Here is a 21294-nt window from a genome sequence, read left to right as displayed (position 1 = left end):
CACTGACACCAAGGACAACATAGGGGAAATTACTTGTGCTTCATAAATGAAATGAAGAAACGATAATATAATGGAAATTAAAGTGGACGAAAAAAACAACTTGCCGCAGGTGGGAACCGAACCCACAACCTTTGCATTAATTTCCATTAATTTATCGTTTCTTTATTTCATTTATTAAGCACAAGTAATTTCCCCTATGTTGTCCTTGGTGTCGGTGTTTGTTGGCTTCTTATGATATGATTAATAAAAATCGGGCCCCTCGGTTAACCCCCTTCCTTCTTGTTTATATATATATATATAGCGCTGTGTCTTTGTTCCCATCAATGTCTCTTGAATATTAAACCTGTTGTAGCAAGCCAAATATTTTATCTCGGCTAACCTGCCCACCCATCGTTAAAATTGCCCTCACCAGCGCGCACGCATTCTCACTATTGGTTGATATTACGGTTTCCTTGTCATACATCGTTGGAATATGCAAATTATGTGCATGGCGGATGTCCTATGCCGTGGGAATGAAGTACGGGGCGGTACGTCTTAAAGAGACTATTGCCCCAGGTTAGTTGTCTGACATAACGCAGCACCAACATTCTGAGCACATTTAATCAGATGACCCAAATCCAAAATTCGTCTTTTGGTTCGCTCCTGTAGTTTACATTCGGAATTCAATAAAACATACCACGAGAAAATTTTACCAAGCATTTTTGCGCAATGTAGATTTTCTGTGGGGACCCTGGATGCGACAAACCGCGAGGAAGGCTACGTATTCTTACTGAACCAAATTTGTTCTGCACCCCATGTAAGGCCAAACCAGTTAAGTGGAAACTAGATGTCTAAAAGGAACTAACTGTGCACTAAAGCGCACATATCAATGTTTAGGCATCCGTGTTTTGTTGTCACTTATATATATTTTACAATACCACTGTGCGCCCGATAAAATGTTTCTCACTAGTGACTCCTATCCCGTGATTTTTGACGCAAAGCTGCTACAAAATTAAAAGCCATTTCGCTGTATAACAGGAAATATTGTGCGTTTGTGTGCGTATTTCAAGAATGACCTTGTGCAAAAGGAATCGCGATGCTGCGCCTTACTAAACTGACCTGTTAAGTAATATTAATGCTTATATAAAAGGACGTTACACTTCGCTAATTGAGTGTTTATTTATGGTGATATATGTTCAGATCAGGAGTGGCAAGAAATGTGTAAAAAGTAACAACTAATCAAACGTGATACCCGAACTACCCGAACAGCGCGGAAACCCATGGTTTTTGAAAGCTCGTTGTGTAATGTCCAGAGGCACTTCCGCTAACATACATTTCATTTTACCGAAGCTCTTGCTAAAGGTAAGTGTTATAATGAAAAGCGCATGTGCTACAACAATTAATTATTTGGTTTGTGTGTGCCATGTTTTGGCGAAGGGAGGTGTACACGAGTTGCGTAACTTACAACGTTTGGTGTAACTTTTGTGCACTAGGTTTTTATGCCTTATGCGAATACACTTGTGGATACCAGGGAGCACGCACGCCGACTGATATTGTATGTTACGCAGCTGGCTACTGCGCGTGCCATCAGCAGGCCTGAATCGTTTTCAAAAATTTCTTTATTTCTTGAATATAAGTAAACAGAACATTGTTGCTGAGAAAAAGCAAGGAAAACATCTCTCTGCAGTATGCCCATCATTTTTCTGGTGCAGAAAACTATGCATGCTTGTTCAACGTGACAACAAAGTGATGGCCGGCTACGGAGAGACAGCTAGGAACTGCAACTATATGAAGGGGTGCGTGTAGCAACATTCCCTCGTCATGCCGTAAAAGCAAAGCGAGGCTGTACCCTACGAGGCCATGAATCGTTCCACAATAACTTGTCGTCATGTCGAGCGTGGAGCTTAAGTTCACTAAAAGCGAAGTTCACATTTCTTGCCTGTCAGAACCAGTGCTTAAGGCAGGGAAACTTGACTCTATTACAGCGAAGCTGTATACCTCTACCGTCCAAGGAAATTTTCGTGTCGTAAGCAAGAAAACTCCCCATACGTGGGCCGATCCCGAATATACTGCCATGCCGTGCCGACCCGCGGCGGAGGTGAAGCACGCGTTAAGCACTACCCATACGTGGGCCGATCCCGAAGATAGTGCAATGCCAGGACGACCCGCAGCGGAGGTGCAGGCGTGAAGCACTCCCCATACGTGGGCCGATCCCGAAAATAGTGCAATAGCGGCCGGACCCGCGGCAGAGGTGAAGCAGGCGTTAAGCACACACCATACGTGCGCCGATCCCGAAGATAGTGCAATACTGCGCCGGTCCTCGGTGGAGGTGAAGCAGGTGTCAAGCACTCCCCATACGTGGGCCGATCCCGAAGATACTGCCATGCCGTGCCGACCCGCGGCGGAGGTGAAGCACGCGTTAAGCACTACCCATACGTGGGCCGATCCTGAAGATAGTGCAATGCCAGGCCGACCCGCAGCGGATGTGAAGCAGGCATTAAGCACTCCCCATACGTGGGCCTATCCCGAAGATAGTGAAATGCCGAGCCGACCTGCGGCGGAGGTGCAGTTCGCCATTAATGGGCCCACACACACAGCTTCGCTGGTCATCCTTCTTCACGGAGTGGAAGGGCATTGAGTATTTTTTTTGTTAAGATCCTGCGCGGCTCATTCACTTAGTGTTTCAACTAGATATTATGGGCGAAACGAAGATTACTTAATGAGGCAATAGAGTAAAATCTCGACCAGCGACACCTGCAGACAGATGTCACATCACGTGTGCCGTCACAGACGTCACATGCTGGTGGGTTCTTCAGCCCCTCAGACAGTTACGACGCATTACATTTACAGTGGAGATGTTAGAAGCTCGCTAGGTTTCTCTTCACGTCCGCGGCTTCACCGAGCTGGGGGAGAAAGAGCTGATAGAGAGTGAAAGCAGAGTATAGAAATAGCATCACGCAGCATAGCGACGCGATGAGAGTGGGTGGAGACTAGCAAGGGAGAAGGAGTGGCATGGCGGGCATACAGGTGGTGTGACGTCATTCTTCGATTAAAAACCCGCGTGCTCGCTTCTGCAGTCCTTCACTCTAAGAAAAGTTAAACCCTTTGAGTCGTATCTTGCCACACAACGATAAACGTGATCTGTCTTGTCCGCATTTCCTTTTTTAACGCTGCGAGCCTGGTACTACCCAGTAACGAACGGCATGGGCGTTATCAGCATAACATAGCATTTCCGACAAGAAAGTAGCGGGTGCGGCGTTTTCAAGAAAGGAAATGCAAGTAAGCCAGATGACGATTATCTTTGTGTGGCAAATATGCACCCCAAAGGGTGTAAACTTTTTTATAGTCTTTCTCGCAGTGGAAAAAAAAATTATGCATGACTCTGTCATCGCAAACACCAGAGTCCACTGGAGCTGGGGGAAGCCCAGCAGAAGTTAGACTAAGTGTGCGGTTTGGTACTACTGTACTGGCCTTCCCCCACACTCTAAATAAACGTTTACACCTTTTGGGGTTTATATCAGCTACACAACAATAATAGTCATCTGTCTTGCCCGCATTTCCGTTCTTGAAAACGCTGCGCTCGTTACTTTCCTGTCGAGAATGCTCTGTCATGCTGATAACGCGCATGCCGTTTGTGACTTGGAACTACCGGGCTCGCAGCGTTAGAGAAAGAAATGCGGGCAAGACAGATGACGATTATTGTTGTGTGGCAAATATACACCCCAAAGGGTGCAACTGTTATTATAGTGCAGCTCCGCTGGTCTCTGGTGTTTTCGATAGCAGAGCCACACATAACTTTTTTTTTTTTAATTTCAAAAAAAAAGAAAGACAATGGAACCAGCGCTGTTCAAAAAGCACAAGTAGATGTAGATATTGCTACCTTGCCTGTGTGTGTGAGCGCTTCTGCAGAAGGTGTTCGCAATCGTGTACGCGAGAATGCGATGTTCCACCATAGTAACCACATCCGCACCCAGGGTCGTCCGCATGTTTTGGCGCGCAACTGTGCGGCTTTCGAACAAATTTTTTGGTGTAGGAATTATATGGGCAGTTTAATAAATACTTCTCCGGACGCGTTTCTACTTACAACAATCGTGGTAACCCGAAACACCGTGACGGCGGCGTACTTCCCGAGATCTTCTCCGGGACTTTCCACCAGCGTTCCCTCAGGGTCCTTGTACGTCCATCTGGCGATCTTGAAAAGAGCAATATACTATCAGCATAAGTTCAGACGCGAACAATGGCGAAACTACTCTCATGCGTTGCTCCATTTCCAGGTTCCCCTGCATTTCTAACAGTGATTTTTGTTCAGTCTCTGAAAAGTACACTTGATACTACTCCGCGCTTAGAAAACGGCTACAGAGCGATTACACGTCACATTTCCATGTAATTACACGTAATATGCGTTTTCATCAGTAATTTTGTGTTCGCGTTTCGTTTTATGCTGACGGTGCAGACTAAATTTGCTGCCGAACATGCTACCTCTACGTCTAGTTTTGTGTGCATAGAAAGACATATATAGAAGGTCGGAAGAAAACCTGCACAAGCATGCAGAAACACGGTCCCGGAATCGATGACACAGGCCACGCATTAAAAAGCTCTGACATTCAGTGCCCTCCAGGTAAGTGCCAAGAAGCACTATAACTTTCAAGGCATCTACTCGAACGCATCACGCCGGGTGTGCTCTGCAGAATCCAACGAGATTTTAGTGACGAGAGGACAGAGAAAGCAGCACATGCAAAGAATCGGCTTCTGCGCCGAGAGGTGGCGCAGGACTTGTTAACAGCGGGGTCTGCGTCATCATAATGTGCTCACACTAGGCACTTACAATAATGAAGGCCATTAGCATAACCTATAAAGAGGAAAAGTGGTCTTGTGGTGTCTGTACCGTCGTGAAGTTCATCTTCCTCGCTTTTCTTGTGTTGACTCTCTGTACGGACATACTGATCTCTTGGTAGCCGTTCTCTTTTTCTCGTATCACAATGGGCCCAAAAGGTCCAGCGTGCTCCATCTGAAATTAGATATCCGCATTGCGCGAGAAGGATCACGGTAATTGGGGAGTGCGATGTTTAGGTAACAATCGTATGAAGCCAACAGGCGTCGCATGGCAAATAAGGAAAATAATTTCCTTGCCTAATTAAAGTGCCCAGTGATTATAGTGGAGATTCGTGTTTATCTTCGTAGTCTTAATATAAGGAAAGGAAGCGAATGTGGACAACTTCATGCCCGACGGGAGCCGGGCCCTCAAACCCTCTGACGCGTGCGCTGCCCTATTAGTCGCAGAGGCTGTGGATTCGCCTTTTTCTAGCGGGAAGTGTTCTTTCACTATTTTCACTTCCTTTCTATTTCTTTATTTCTTTATTTCCTTACATACCCTACATGGGGGTATTACATGAGGAGTGAAATTATCCAGGATATGAACATAAGCACAAATCTAATCCTCCCCTACGATCTAGAAGACTTGACTGTTGGGCTAGTTGGTCGTCCATATTTGCAGTAGTAACTTAGCGCGATAAAAACACGGAAACAAAAAAGCACTTGTCCTTGTCCGCCTTTCTTGTTTTCGTATTTTTATCGCGCTAAGTTACTACTGCAAAAATCCCCTGCGATCGGTGGACACTTTGAACAAAATGTTAAGCATTTTCTCCATTGTCTCTCGTTTCAATGTCACTGGGATTTATGCCGTTGTGACAAGATGCACGCTATCAACCTAGCAGGAACAATTTGGTCTGTTACCGTCTATACGCTGCAATCAGTGGTCCTGCTCATTTTTTCCTCCGAGAAGAGCGATATGAACCATAACTATACAACATATAGAAGGATAGGCTTTTCGGTAGGTCAATGAGGTTTATTGCCCCAAACCTATCCCTCGGTTATAAGGGATGCCATATTGATGAATTCCGCAGATTTTTGACAACCAGGGGCAGTTTAGCGCTCACTAAGCGTGTATCAATATGCTGAAGGTGCGGTTTAGGAATCCTATGCCTCAATTTCATGATCAGCAGTAGAAAGCCATAGCAGCTGAGCTACCCAGGCGAGTAGGTTTCCTTGTCCAATCACTACTGGCCTATTGCTACGGTGCTTTTTGCTCATAGCTGGCCCTTGCGCCATTAAATACCACACATCAACTGGCCTATTGCTCGACACTTGAAGGAAAAACTGCCGTTGATCAATAGCGTTGCAAATAAGCAAGCGAGGAGGCAGTGGGGTACGACTACTTCCACCCTGTCAAACTATTAGCCGGATAGGTCTTGTACAGACCGAAGAATGACGTCGCCATAGAGGGAAACCATGCGCCCCTAGTCGCCCTTTGTCCGCCAAGCACTTGAGGCGCCCTTGGCATTGATGGTAAGAAACATCTGAGCACCGTGGCCGGACTACGCGGACTGTCCAGTATGACGCTGTTACCAAGCGACACATAACAGCACCTGCTTTAGGAGTGTAAATATTGCCATAAGCGTGTCATATTTGCACTGAATTAATAATCGTACAGAATAAAAAAAATCTAATCTACCAACTAAATATATGCAACCAACCAAGCAACTAACTACCCGCTAAAAACTGAATCCAAGGGAGACCCTACAAAGGAATGATGACTGTATAAAACCTTGCTTAACTAAGAGATTTCGTGGAGCAACTGAAAATTATCCAGCTCATGCAGTGTAGACAAATATTGTAGAGGCAGCTGGAGACCTACTACACTCATCAGAAGACGCTAACAAATAGCCTGCTAATCAACTGCGCACTAAGGAAAATTGCATGCTTAATGGTGTTTTCTCGTGTCTAAAGCTCACCACCCTACACCCATAAGAAAGGGTTTTTTAGTGGACTAATACGCCCATTAGAGAGGGTAATTTTTTGAAATTGCACCCTTTCTCCCAATGTGGGCTTTGCCGAAATGCACGCTACGTTGTATTCTTACAGCGATATCCTTTATTCTGTCACTACCCTAGTCTTTCGGACGTCTGCCGAAGTAATCCTGACGTTTATAAAGAACAGAAGCGAAAAAGAAAAACGAGCCTTCAAGCAGGATTCGAACTGTGGACCTACAGATGTCCTGTCAAAAGTGCTACCTCTCGACCATTCCGCCTTTTTTTCCTCCTTTGTTGCCTAGCGACACAACCACCAGGATTAGTAAAGTAGCTTTAGAGTGCAGTAGCGCCTCTGGCCTCTTGTTGGGCTTTCTTATCGAAGATTGCGCTGCATGCACCTGCGCATTTTTATTCCATCCGATACTGCACGAAACAGAGCAAGACTTACGCGCGTGATACTGCGCCGGCCCCGATGCTACACCGGAAAGAACATGCGCCTGAAGAACTTCGCCGACGCGCTGTTTCGCTCACCATTGGCAGCTAATCTATAAAACAACACCCAGCTGAAACAACTTCAACCACCCCATTGGTTAAAAGCAAAGGCAGGGTAGGAATTAAGCAAAAGAAAAAGTTATGTCTTCCCACTTCACCACCGAGGACGCCATGTGCATGAAATAGAAGGCTGACATCCATAGCCTACTGTGACCATATGACCTGCTCGAACAATGATATGGCGCAAACCGCTCCGAAGTAAACACTTATGGCTTTTTACTTGCTTGAAATACTCAAGTGCCCGAGCATCCTCAAATTTTGCAAGGTGTATGTTTTGAACAAAGCGCCCGTTTAGCACCCTGAAATTAGGAGAAAGGCGCACAAAGGGTGTTCTGCTAACAAATGCGCCCATTTTCAAAACTTTTCAGTGAAAGTAAAAGGGTGTTTAGACATCTAATCCACCCTCGAGGGTGTGGTTAACCGACTGAGGCATGGAAGTGGGGTGTAATAATGGCACCTGACGGCGGAAACACCTACCTGCATCATTGTCGTCCTGAGCGTGATGTTCCGGCGCTCCATGAGCATGGAGCTGGTGAGATTCATGTCCGTGCACGTTGGGTACTCCAGGTCAAGGGGCAGCCTCCTGCTCGCTTGCTCTTCGGCAGCGGCTCGGATGACCATAGACGTCACGTCACTGTAGAAGGCCGCGTCGACCTGCAGTATACACATAAGCTAAGCTCGCGATATCTATACGAGACGGTTGCACCAGGAGCTCAATTAAGAAGTAGAATACACTGAAGGGCTCTGAAGAAAACAGTGAATGTGCCAGTGGTGCCTCTTAGTTTCTGAAACCAGCTGAACAAGTTGGTTCTAAAGTTTCTGGGTCTAAAGACTGGTTTGGTCGACGGCTGACAGTCACAGCAGCTTGCTCGCACGAACAAGAGCAAGGCCACAGTCAGATCTGGCGATGTGAGCGAACTCTTACGCTTTATAGCCAGAGAAAAGTTTCAACATTGCCGCTGGTGTAGGCAGAATCGATGGGCACTTGGTGCTTTTTCGTTAGCTTTGCACACCATTCAATTCTGTAATTTGTTCTCATAACGGCACAACGTCAGCCTTAATGAAAACGAAATCCAACGCAAACTGCGCGTGCTACCTCTCAGTCCGCGTAAGCTGTGTCTGACTCCTCACTGTGGCGAGTAATGATATGTTGTTTACTTGTTTTACATTTAACTTTTTGCTGACGCCTCGAATACATTGTAGTCATTGCCTTATGCTAATGCAACGTAATAAAGTAAGAACGGAGCTAAATTTTTTTTTATGACGCCACTCGTATAGGCCGCAGCTAGAGTCGCGAAATATCAGAGCAACGTATAGGTATATTTCAGTGAGAGAAAAGCTATGGGTCCGTATTCACAAAAGGCTCTTACACAGAATTGTTCGTTTACAAGAAGAAATTCCAGCCTCTCCTGATGCTGGACGTATTATTGATGAAGGCGATCTGGCAATGGGTAAAATGCAATTACGAACTAAAAGACATGTTTTTTGCCGCAAATTAAAACACACACAAAAGAAAGACACATAAACGATGGCACGGGTGGCCGTCGTCTATTGTGTGTAATTTGCGCCAAAAAACATGTCTTTCTGCACGCACCAACTAGGCCAGCAAGCAGTTCCGTTGAAACGAACTAAATGATTTGGGAATTCGGTGTCTGGTTCTTTGAACCAACCAGTCAAAGTTTCTTTGGAACTATTCCAGAAAAAAAAATAAGGAGCCATTTCACTATGTGAAGGTGGATGACCAGCGAAGCTGTAGCACATTAGACATGGTTAGACAAGGGTACGTGTATTGATTTTCATCATAAGGTAATGGTAGTGACGATATCTTTATGATTACTGTGACATACACTGATTGGTTCGGTTGCAACCTTAGACAGATTCTGGGCCAAAGTTAAATCTACACACGACCGTTGCTGAGTGACTTGGGTTGGTGTGGCACTTCAAACCAAACTCTTCTAGCACAAATTGAGTGAACCATTCCTTGTCTGGTTTTGAAATGTCCACATTGAAGTCGCCAGTGATGATCACAGGGGTAGTGTCATCACAGCTAACCCATGCAAAGTGCGTGGTCAAGAACTTCTCGATATCACAATTGGGTGTACCTGGAGACATATGCACAGTGGATGTCCCATTTCCGTCTTTCATTTGTACGGCACAGACATTTCCACAGTCGCTGGCATTGTCCTCTTGCGAGCCAAGGGTGTATGGTTGTATACATACATTTTGTTCTTTGCGCATATGGCAACGCCTCTTGCTAATGAGTCCATGTGCAGTTCACAAACTCCTGTATACACATCGACTTGGAACAACGCATCTTGATTTATTTATTTCATTTATTTATTTATTTATTTATTTATTTATTTATTTATTTATTTATTTATTATCATTAGGGGCGGAGTGCTTGAAGCCGGCTTCACCTCCGCCGTGATGGGCCTGGTATTGCACTATCTTTGGGATCGACCCACGCTCACACACCTTTTTTTTTTATTCACGCATAAACACGAAAAATACATGGAAACTGAGCCATATACAGCTTCGCTGTAAAAGAAAAAAAGCGGTGTTTAAGCACATGGAAGTGCAGACTGGGTATATTCGAGGTATGATAAGCACGAATCTTTTTTTTTAATTCTTCAGAAAACACTTTTTTTTTGTCGAAAAAACGTGCGTTGAAGCCGTGTATTGTTAACGTGCATTGACACAAATGTACTGATACCGTTCATCAAGACTCATCGAGCAGTGAGCGATGAAAATAGTCTTCCCGTGCTGCCGCGACAGTTTCAAGATCTGAAGTGTTGCGTCAGTGCAGTCGTTGGAGCAGTGCGCCGCATGTCCACTTCGTTACGGGGTACGTGTTTCAGTATCTTGGAGTCTACGTTTATTACTTGTAATTCTTAACATTAATGGGGACATGGAACACGAAGTGGCATCCGGTGCTCTGCTCAAGTCTGAGCAGACGACACTCTGACCACCTCGTACTCGGGTAGACGCGTGAATCATGCCAAGTTAGTGCATTTGTACGACTGCGTTGCTGGTTTTCTGGAGTCGCTGTGGTGGCAAGATGCACAGCTGGGCGAGTTCATGGTAGGTTATCTAGGGGTGTCAGCGTATGTTTCACAGACACAGACACAAAATTAAACCAGCATTGTCCGTGTGTATTATCTGTTAGAGGTATACGTTGGCGCCTCGAATATGAACAAGCTATAGCTTTCACTAGTAATACCACATTATTGTGAAACAAGTGGTAATACCTTTTAGAAATGGCAAAGAAAAGGCGACAAATAAGAGTAGACAACAGGACAGGTGCTAGAACAGACGATAGATAAGCCCGTACGAACTAAGCCAACAACAAGCCTTACTCAAGTTATACAAACTAACGAATACATTGCTGCGCTAAAAGGAAAAGAAAGACTTAGGAGCGGAAGTAAGAAACGATAGGTCGAGCACTGACGTCACTGTAATCGTCACTGTGATCGTTCTAGACAACACTGATGTACGCATGCGCATTTGTTGAATCTCCTTGCTCTGCCGTAACAATACAATCAGTTGAAATCAGCGCTCGACCTATCGTTTCTTACGTGCATTTCTAAGTCTTTATTTTCCTTTTGGCACAACAAGGTATTCGTTAGATCTCAACTAACACGCCCAGCAACAAGTTCTACTCATATACAAGCTAAGTCAGCAACAAGTCTCCCACTTGAGTTATAATTCCTCGGCCAGACTTCCCTTACTGCCCATAGGATGCTTTTTGACCCTTAGAGACTCCTCAGAGAAAAAAAAGTAGGGAGCTTCATCTGCCCGTAACATCCGTGTGCGAAGCGACAAGAGTTCTAATGACACCCGGTGAGCACCACCTCGGAATCGGTGAAATAATCTGTGATTCAACTACCACATGCACTATGGAAACCTGTGTCATCTGCGGTGTGGACAGTTGTGCTAGTAGGCATCGTTAGATGAGTTCCAATGCTGGTAGTTCCTTGCTCCGGCAGACGCTGCGAACGACGCGCCGCAGCGCGCAGAGATCAAATTCGTCCAGCTCTCTCGTGCGCTCCGCGCCTCTAGCGCGACGGGCTAAGCCCTTTGGGGGCAACACCTCTAAGGCTCGGTCGTATTCGGCAGCCCAAGTGTATATAACTAAAGCTCTTCAATATTGTACCGCATGCGAAACTCTCCATAGACCTTATATTTCAGAATCCGGACACAGTGACTAGTGAACAGCTTGGGGATTGCGGATTGTCTCTTCCCTTACACAAAACACAAAAACAGCTGTATAAAGGGTCATTCGCTATGCCAGCGCCGCGAAAATAAATAAATAAATAAATAAATAAATAAATAAATAAATAAATGAAAAACTCAGAGCCCTTTCACTAAGTGAAGATGGATAACCAGCGAAGCCGCACTGCTTAATAGTTTCATTAAGTTCTATATGGTGGCTATGCTATATTGGTTGAATAAAGGCACAAACACATAACTTCTTTGTTTGTTTTGTTTTCTTTATTGCTTTTCATTTTCATTTTTATATTCTTTATTTTTCTTATTTATTTTTATTATTTTCATTTTTTCGCTTATTTTATTTATTTATTTACTTTACACAAATACACCGACGTTTCGACACGTGTCGTCATCGACTAGCGTGGAAGAAGACGGCGACGAACGCGCGAGCAGTGGCACTGGCGCGTTTGCGCAGTTGGAGCCAAAAAAATTTTTTTTAACATTCTTTTTTTGAAAAAAGTTGTACAAAGCATTTTTTCAAGAACATCTGTTCTTACTCTTGTGCCTGGGACCTCTTTGGGTTCCACGTGTGACAAGGGTAGTTCAAGGGCGCGTTACAGGTCCCCGAGCGCACAAGGGTGAGTGCCATTGAGCTTGCATGAACCCTTTCTGCACTATCACCAGGATCGGCCCACATGATGATTTGCTTTTATCAACATCTCGGACACATATTTTCCCGGATCCTAGCCATAGATAGCTTCGCTGTAAAACTAAAGTAGATGTACGAACACTTTTCAATAAGTCCGTTCTGAGCGCATTGAAAACGGTAACCTAGCCCACGTGCGATCAGACAGCCATTGCTAAGTGATGACTTACAGTGGAACGCGTCGCGAGTGCACAGCCTAGATGGAAAACTGCGCGTCTATGGTATGGCGTGGGAAAACTTTATTCAGGCCCTTCAGAACGCGCGTCAGCACGTGACGGGCCGCTCCCACGTCGGTGCAGAAAGGCCGAGCCTCTCTGCTACCCGCCGTGGTTGCTCAGTGGCTATGGCGTTGGGCTCTGATGAGCACGAGGTCGCGGGATCGAATCCCGGCTACGGCGGCCGCGTTTCAGTGGGGGCGAAATGCGAAAACACCCGTGTACTTAGATTTAGGTGCACGTTAAAGAACCCCAGGTGGTCGAAATTTCCGGAGTCCTCCACTACGGCGTGCCTCATAATCAGAAAGTGGTTTTGGCACGTAAAACCCCATAATTTAATTTTTTTTAAGCCTCTCTGCTGCGTCGCGCATCTGTGGCGACGAAATACTCGGCATGTGCAGGCGACAATTTATGCCGGTAATCGTTTGGATGCCACGATACGAAATGCTCGATTACGAAGGTGACGTCATGCGCGGCTAATATTGCTCGTGGGAGAGCACACGAAGAGATAGGTGCTGATAAATCACGCAGCGCCATTCTTTCATCGTCGATGTGGCTCCGCCGACGCGTGCCCGCCGTATCGTAGGACCACACGTCGGAAAAAAAAAAGCACGGAGGCTGCAGCCTGATAGAATGTTTTCTACTCCACGCGAAGGGAAGGGAATAATAAATTAGTAAGGATAGAGGAGGTATATTGTGGTAGGGTAGCGAATATTTAAACAAACACGTGACGTGGTATCCTGCTCCGCTGTGATCGACAGACTGCATGCTTATGGACAGTTGCCACAACGTTGATTAACTGCATCGCTGGGGTTTTTTTTTCTCGTTTTTTTTGTTGCTATTGACGTGTTTAAACCGTCAAGCAGTCGCTGCAAGGCAGTAACATTTACTTCAGCAGAGAGTTCATCCCTGAGCTCTCGTTGTGCTTTCTTGACTCCGACTGAACTTCGAAGCTATGGGTTGGTTGAAGAGGAGGTCAGCTCTTTCCATGAAGCGCGGTGCTAAATGAGGGGGGCCTCCGGAAGACGATTTTCAATATTTTTTACCACCTCCCGCGAAATCAAGATTGTTAGAGTCAGAGGCTGTATACTACAGCTCAATAAGGACGCGATCGCTCTTATCGTGGGACAGTGCTGCCGTTGCCTTGAGCGAGTTGTTATGTTCTTCGCCATTTTCCTCAAGGTGGCGCGGGATTTATCACACCCAACGTTTCGGAAGCAACTCGGCTTCTTCCTCACTCACAGCTACGTCTGACCTACCATCTTCCCTTCGCTTTCCCGTGCCTTTCTTTTTAAAGCTAGAACAATGATTAGGCTAACCTAATAAACACTTCGTGCCCAAGCAGGGTATGAAAACGAACAAACGGACTTGAGGAAGAAGTTGGCAAGCGCTCGTACCTGTTCTGTTTGGGCGTTGAAGTCCTTGTCTTTCATGGCTTCTGCCAACAGATCAGCGTTGGTCGGCTGCGGCGTGGCCATGATGAACGTGACGTTGCCGCACTCCGAGCATTTGGGGGTGTAGTTCTCCTGCCGGAGAAGCAGAAGTGTCAATCTACACCAGAGGATGTTTTGGGGGGGGGGGGGGGGGAGGGGGGCTAACTTCGTGTTATCGAAGAAGCTTGCCTTTCCTGGTGTGAAGCACGGACATTGAAGTCAAGAGGAAAAAAAATTAATAACGAGCACAAGGGTGTACGTGGGAACGCTAAATGGTTTCTCCATCTAGCGGGGCCGACAGTTGTCAACTCACCATCGGATATAAATGATTTCCAAACTGTCCCGCAATTATTTTTCTCCCCATCTTGAGATGGCGTTATTTTTTTCTAAACGCATAAAACATCCCTAGTTTCCATTCACAGATAAGCTGGACTCTTCTTCAGTACTATACTAGTTTCTGAAGATTGTATCTCCTGAGTTGCTTCTAAACTCAGTGTTTTCTACAAACGAAGTAGAGTTCCCAGGTGAAGGCCGGAGCGATTAGTGCAAAAGGAGAAAGATAGCTAGCTATGGAGAGGAGCGGCGCATGGCGGCAGCGGCACAAGCAAATTGACCCGCGCTGTTCTGGCAAATGGACAAAACACAGCAGTCCGTTTTTGGGAAAACTGGCTAAAAACTTCATCGAGAAAATGTACTCGCTTTTTTTGCTTTTTGCTTTGTTAGCCGTTTTTACTTTTCTCCGACTACACTTAGGATGTCCTGTATAAGAGGAAACAAGCATATTACTCGCTTACGTTTCTGTATAACAACTCTACAATACCGGGTGGGTTTACACTAACCCAAATATCATATTTGTTCTGTGGGCTTTACTGTTTACACTTGCAGAAAACAGCAAACCACGAAAACTGGAGGAAGAAGCAAAGAATTGAACTATTAACTCTAAAAGAAAAGAAAATTTTAGTTGAGACATTTTGGGTCACATCATTCTTTATGAAGCATTGCAGCATGCCTGTTGAGAAACTTTCCGACTGAATTCATATTTCAGTTGCCACAAACCAGAAGTACTGTCACAAAATGTTAACGCTGTAACTAATGTGCGAACGCGGAAAAAATGGATTTCATTGTTCTGCGGTGGTCATGCGCATCGTATACGAAAAGAAAAGAAGATTGCTTCTCGTCGTTGACTGAGTAAAGAAGTGTAAGTTTAAGCAGCCGCGTGATTATTAACGAATCATTGAGTGGAGGTCGTAACGTAACTAGTAAACTGTGCATAATGCACAAAGCACAGCGATTAAAAATGTTACCTGCAATTATATGCGTCAGAACGGCTGGTTACAGTACTAGCTTCTCACATGCACACAGCTTCACACATTTTCTTTTTTCAATATTTGCGCTACGAAACCAGGTATGACTTAGTGAAATTAGGTAGCGAAGAACAAAACAGACGGTAGACTCTTACCCTTGAGATAAGGAACCATGCAAACTGCCAGTTGTTCCACTTGTTTCTGTGAGCCTGGTGCAAACCCACAAATCAAGAATAAGCTGAACGTAAAGCAAATGCTAAGGCTTAAAAATTCTGCAGAGCACATGCCCGTTTGAAAAAAAAATACGACAAAAATATTTTCTAGCGTTTTTAGAACGGGCATACGAAAAATATTTTGCCGTGGCGACAGAAATTTTTGTCGTAGTTTCAGAGGTAGCTGTGGTCACGACAGAAATTTGTGTCATTACGATAGAAATTTCTATAGCACTTTCTGCCACCCTTTCCTCACAGCACGGTCGATTCTGTTGTGAAGCAGACGCCTTGTTACAATGCCGTTTCTGTCGTGACAACAGAAAGCATGTCGTATTTTGGGACATTTTCTGACCTTTAATTTGGGTGAGCGGATTTTATCATTTTGAGAACAACACGTTCGACCTTTATTTTATTATGAACGAGAGTTGCGCAGCTGTTATAAAATTTGTATTCGCGCAGTAACTATATACCTTGCTGGATAAAATTACAAGCATCAATATTGTGCTTCGCGAGCAGGTTACCTCGTATGTTTTCTCATAATTTTGGCATGCCATTTTTTATTTGGAGCTACAGTAATTCAAGCTTAAGAGGACATGAACGCAAAACAGGACATGAACTATGCATGGCGCTATTCTTTTAAGCTTTAATCATGAACCAACTAGCCCTGTAGCGCGTATTATAAGCAACAGTAAGGGTCTCGCGGAGGCACAAAATATGACAGACCTTTCCTTTAAATTGGTATGAGTGGAAGCACTCGGTTAACAAAAAAAAAAAAAAAAAAGACGAGAACCTCAACTGAGATTATCACTATGATTTACAGCATCCTTTAAAGAAATAACTTTCATTCAAATTAGTGCGAAATGTAAGGAAGGGATTTATGGCCTCCTGAGCATTATATATGAGAGCTGCAACTAAGCTCGAGCTAATGACCTTCAGCAAGAAAGTTCAGAGTGTTAAGCGAGGGATGCAAATCTGTTCCTGAATCGCACAGAACTGAGTCAACAAAGTGCAAAGGGCACAGGTGGTGCGTTGGCGCTTGCGTTCTTTGCACACGTTTGCACGCCGTAGGCAAGGCTCTCACCAGCTCCAAGGCTTGGTTCATCGTGTCACCCCGGCCAAGAATGAAGAAGTTCGAGACGTCGGTGGAGTGAATGAGCTCCGCTTTTCTTTTGAAGTCATCCTTGGTGCCGTCCACCTCTCGCATGATATGCCGCGTCGGTATGTTCTCCAGCAGCCGCGCGTATTTATGGTCGATGACTGGAGTGGCAGAGTGATAGATGTTAATTATGGACAGTTATAAAGGGCTCGCTTCAGGGTGAAGTTTTCTGCGCGCTGCCCTGTGCGACCAGTGACGAATAGGGCAGGATGTAAGGGTGTCTGGCGAAAAGGCAGACCTGAGCTGACGTGACCTGTATTCTAGCACAACGAGTTTTTTTTTTCAATTTTACTTCGCTCTTATAGTTCGTATCGACTAGCCGTTGCTCTGAACATCATAGACTGAGCACTGCTACAACAAATAACGAAGAGAAAAAAGAGAGATTCAATTTGGAATATGACTTGAATAGAAATTTTGTATGTATTGTTTGGGTCATGTAAAAAAATAAAAGAGAGAGTCTACTGGCTCATTCAGCATCACACGCGGAAGCACCGATGATGGCAGCAGTAGCTTACATTGCGTTTATGTAAAGAAAACAAGAAAATAAAAACAAGCGGGAGCTACAGCTCCGTACACCTCGCAGAAGCGGTACAACGCGTCGTAAAGGGCACCCTGGCAAGTCGCTGCGGGCTTCGACAGCGTAACTGGACAGCACTGCGGTTGTACAATTGAGTTAACTATCGAGTTCTGGACTTGCTCAAGCGCGTATTGGCACGTAACACTCATTCGATGGCACATAATAGAGTGTACTCGCACGTCTTTTCTAACCAGCCTAAAGTTTGACAGTACGCAAGGACATGGGGCAGCTTTCAGTTTTGCAACTAAAAGGGAACAATTGTCATCCACCAAAGCATAACGAGCACGTACGGATTTCTTTTTGTAGCTTCGCGGTACTCTTATGTGGATGGCAATATTTCCCTTTTATGAATCTTCCTCCATTTAGCGAATTTTCACTGCACTAATTTTGCATACTTTTTTCACTGTCGATAATGTCATTATCTCCTGATAAAAAGAAGGGTACGTTGACTCTGCGAGCGCGCCATAGTGTGTTTTACAGTACGAAAGCTGTCGACGCGAGCAGCTGCCAAGGTAGGGTTTAGACGAGGTCAGCACAACTACGGTAACTTAACCATGCTCTTCCAGCCTGTGGAACAGCGTTGGCGTCCAGATGACGAAAATAGCACGCATGTGGTGCAACTTCAACCCTCAGTATCAGGGCCACGTCACAACTCGTGGTACTAATAATACTGGAATATAGGAATGAATACCTGACCTTAGCCGTTTTTTCACTTACGGAAATGTGGCGATCTCTGGCTTTGAATCTCATTTATACTCATTTATTTTTCGACTAACTGCCAGTAATTGGGTCACTGACATGCAACAGTTTTGCTTGCGACTCTAAAGTTCACCTGTTCACGCCGTATCTACGCAACGATTTAGCGGCACCGCAGGCTGCGCCTGACGGTAACGCGATGCCGCACAACTTGCTGACACGGAGCGTCAGGGCTAAGCCGGGCGAACGCTTCCACGGGCTTCTTTTGTAGACTTCCGTTACTTTCAAAGTGTCGCCCGCATGCGACGTAACCAATTTCAAGGATCCGCACAGAGGCGGTACATGGCCACTCACTGACGCTGCTGTCGTAGATGATGCCGGCTGTGGAGAGGTCCATCTTCTTGCAGAGGTCGCGAATCACCTGCGTGTAGATGTCCCCCGGTGGCGTGACGTGGACCAAGAATTCGCGCTCGAGCGCTGTGAGCCTGTCCCAGCCGCTGAGCGTGTAGTCGTTGTGCACGCCATACGTGAGGCTCAGCGTGGGCAGCCCCATGCGGCGAGCCGTGTCGCGCACCGCCGTCGACAGCTTGTCCACGGTGCTGCCCGGCGTGCGCACGGCGTCGATCAGCACGTGCGGCTTGGGATCGGCGAAGATGGCGTTGCACACTGCATCGCGGCATCCAGGGGGCAATCGTTGGTCGCTGCACCGCCAGCTTGAAGGTGGTATACGTCGTGGTCACCGCAGGCAAGACTATCAATATTGAAGTTTTGCGCGGAATGATGTCGGAGAGGTAGCCTCACGATAATATATCTAGAACGAAGGCTTGTGGTAAAAAATTGCGCTGCAACTAAGGATAACACTTTGTTCTGTTTGTGCAATTCCTTTGTCCTTGGATTTTGTGCGAGTGCATTTAGTTCGTTAAGGCATCCGCTGCAGATGCCCGAATATCTTGTTTACGGCATTTCTCCTGATGTTAAATAAAGATCCTAATGTTAAATAAAGATCGTTTACAGCTCTTGTAAGCAGTAGAAGGTTACTGTCCGTATAAGCTGATAACATCGTTTTGCCTTGTCTTTCTTATTCGTAGCTTTGCAAATGCCGAACCGCGCAAAACTCGATCGTATTCAATGCGCGATAACACTTTAAAATAGAGTACTGGAAAGGTTACGAAACTGACCAGCTTTCGAAGCATTGGGAGCGCAGTCATAGGAAGTTGCAGAAGTAAGCATTCACCTTTCAATTTCAATTGTCAACCTCGGGAAGCTGCATTTCATTTTGAGTGTTATCTTCGAACAACATTGACGAGTTACCTTGAATCTCGCAAAAACCACAAGGGCAAAGGCAGAGCGTGCATTGCATGGTTATACATAAGACCTTTTTTCCTACGCAGCCGTCGGCATATGCATGGGAACTGGGAACGTTTGTCTCACTGCTTTATGCCAGTGCTCTACCACCGGCGTCAAATGAGAAAAGCGAATATTGTTAATCAGTGCAGAACAAATAATAATTTTTTTAGCGCAGCGCGTTACTAGTGGGGCGAACACCAATAAATGCTTGATGTTAACTAATTAACTAACTAAAGTGTGTTAACTAGCTTCCTAATAAATAATTTAGGGTGCTTGTATCAAGTGGGCAATTCAAATCGGTCAGCGTTCGGCATATGCACTAAGGAGGATTCTTGCGACTAGCAACTGTTTAGAGATATTTGTCCTTAAACTCTGTTACAAAATGTGTTGGTGTGATGGTGTTCCATTTATTTTTGTCTCGCGTTGCTCGAGAGAGAAAGGTAAGGCGAACTGAGGGGCTAAATTTTTGGTTAGTTACAACCACATCAAGGCAACAGACAACGAAGCCGCAGAAATAAGAGAAATCAACTCTGCTATTTTTGAACTGGAATGTAGAACTCGCAGGGCAAAAGGGAATGAAAGTAGACGTAAAATCAACTTTCTACAGGTTGAAAGGTGCGGTTGAAAGGATGTTCCACATCCGCTGCCGTGGCCGATAGTGGCGCTGGCTAACACTTCCGCGGATACAACACACGCGAATGTGCAAATACACGAATACTCAAGGAAGTAAGCGGGAAAACAGTCGCCGCCGTGACTCCATGGATGCGTACGCGTAATGCGTAAGGTGTGGGTTCGGCTGCCACTTGCGACAAGTTTTTTTCGTCCGCTTTCATTTACCTTTGCGCTATGATTTCTACATTTCAAATAAAAACAAGTAATTTCCGCTGTCTTAGTTGGCTTAATTGCATGTTGTCTACCTGTGTAATCGGTCGAAGGAAGAGTTTCGGGTAAATACTCACTTGAACGCCAATGCATCTTTTCCGCAAGTTTACCGAGAGCTTTCTCGAAAGTGGTGCTAGCCTCGGGGTCCCTATTAAGTGTGCGTGTCTTTAGTCTGACCGCCTTCGATTCCGCAAGAGCAGCACATGTCCCAATAATAATTAATAGAAAAATGCACTTGGCAAACTGCTGCTAAATATATATTTATTCAAGTATTATCACATGGTTAATTAAGTCGTTTCCCGCTAGTAATTAGTTGCAGCAGAAAATACACTATTGTGTAAATTTCACTTTTTAAAATTTCCTTCGCTTATCCCACCTGAAGGAAATAGAACAGTGTTAAACTGCTATTTATTGGCAGTAGGTGGATAATTATCGATGTAGTAGCCATAACATTCTCACTAGTTAGGTTTATCATGTGGTATACCCATCCTGTGAAACTTCAAAAATAGAAATTCCAATGGAAAAGTCGCAACAGGGTTTCTACTTCACGACTGTACTCTTACTTTATTTGTAATCGTAAATTCCCCCCTTGTAAATTGTTATTCGTGAACGTAACAATAGAGGCAACACACATACGGGTGCTTACACGGGGAGGGGCGCCTTAGCAGCTAACTTGTAGTAATCTTCCGTGTACAATTTCTGCTGGGTTTTAGTATCATTGTGTTTTCGCTGTATACGCTATGCTTATGCCTACAATATGGGCGGCGTGATGCGCTGTACCGAGAGCCAGAAAGGTAGAGAAGGGCGCTTACCGTCGGCGACGTTGACATCTTCCGGGTCCAGTTCAACAAGAGAGTAGGTCAGGGGCACACTGGTGGCCGTCCTGAGCGTCTCGGTAATCATGAGCTTCGCTACGTCGTTGCCTTTCTCCACCGCAACGACTGCAAGCGAGGCAGAAAATGCTTCGCTATAAAAGTACCGCTGTGCTTTCTTCTGTATCTTCTGCCTACAGAACTTTGCTTTAATATAAGCCCCACAGATAACTGCATGTATGCCCTACATTTCCTCCATTTATTCCTCCACGCACCCGCACACTCAAAGTCAGTGTTTCTTCCTGTGGCGTTTTACACGCTGTTTAGTAGCATTGCCGTGTCTGAAGGCGTGTCAAGGCAAATTTTTCAGGTTATGATTCGTATTCGTTTGATGCTCTGTTTGTA

General features: G+C 45.2%; 1 protein-coding gene across 1 annotated transcript in view; it reads right to left on the bottom strand.

Moving 5' to 3' along the window:
- Ir25a (ionotropic receptor 25a) overlaps nucleotides 1–21000 on the bottom strand; it is a 39857-nt gene extending 18857 nt beyond the window's left edge. The window contains exons 1-8 of the mRNA XM_050194523.3: nucleotides 20890–21000; nucleotides 18203–18514; nucleotides 16501–16676; nucleotides 15363–15416; nucleotides 13868–13996; nucleotides 7818–7994; nucleotides 4865–4987; nucleotides 4064–4171 (exon numbers count right to left, since the gene is read on the bottom strand). Of these exons, the coding sequence (XP_050050480.3) occupies nucleotides 4064–4171; nucleotides 4865–4987; nucleotides 7818–7994; nucleotides 13868–13996; nucleotides 15363–15416; nucleotides 16501–16676; nucleotides 18203–18514; nucleotides 20890–20980 (1170 nt within the window). The 5' untranslated portion in view covers nucleotides 20981–21000. The remainder of the gene's footprint in view (nucleotides 1–4063; nucleotides 4172–4864; nucleotides 4988–7817; nucleotides 7995–13867; nucleotides 13997–15362; nucleotides 15417–16500; nucleotides 16677–18202; nucleotides 18515–20889) is intronic.
- Nucleotides 21001–21294: the final 294 nt, after the last annotated feature.

This window comes from Dermacentor andersoni, chromosome 1, assembly GCF_023375885.2.
Source record: "Dermacentor andersoni chromosome 1, qqDerAnde1_hic_scaffold, whole genome shotgun sequence".
In the NCBI taxonomy this organism is placed as follows: Eukaryota; Metazoa; Arthropoda; class Arachnida; order Ixodida; family Ixodidae; genus Dermacentor; species Dermacentor andersoni.
This window is presented reverse-complemented; position numbering and strand designations above follow the sequence as displayed.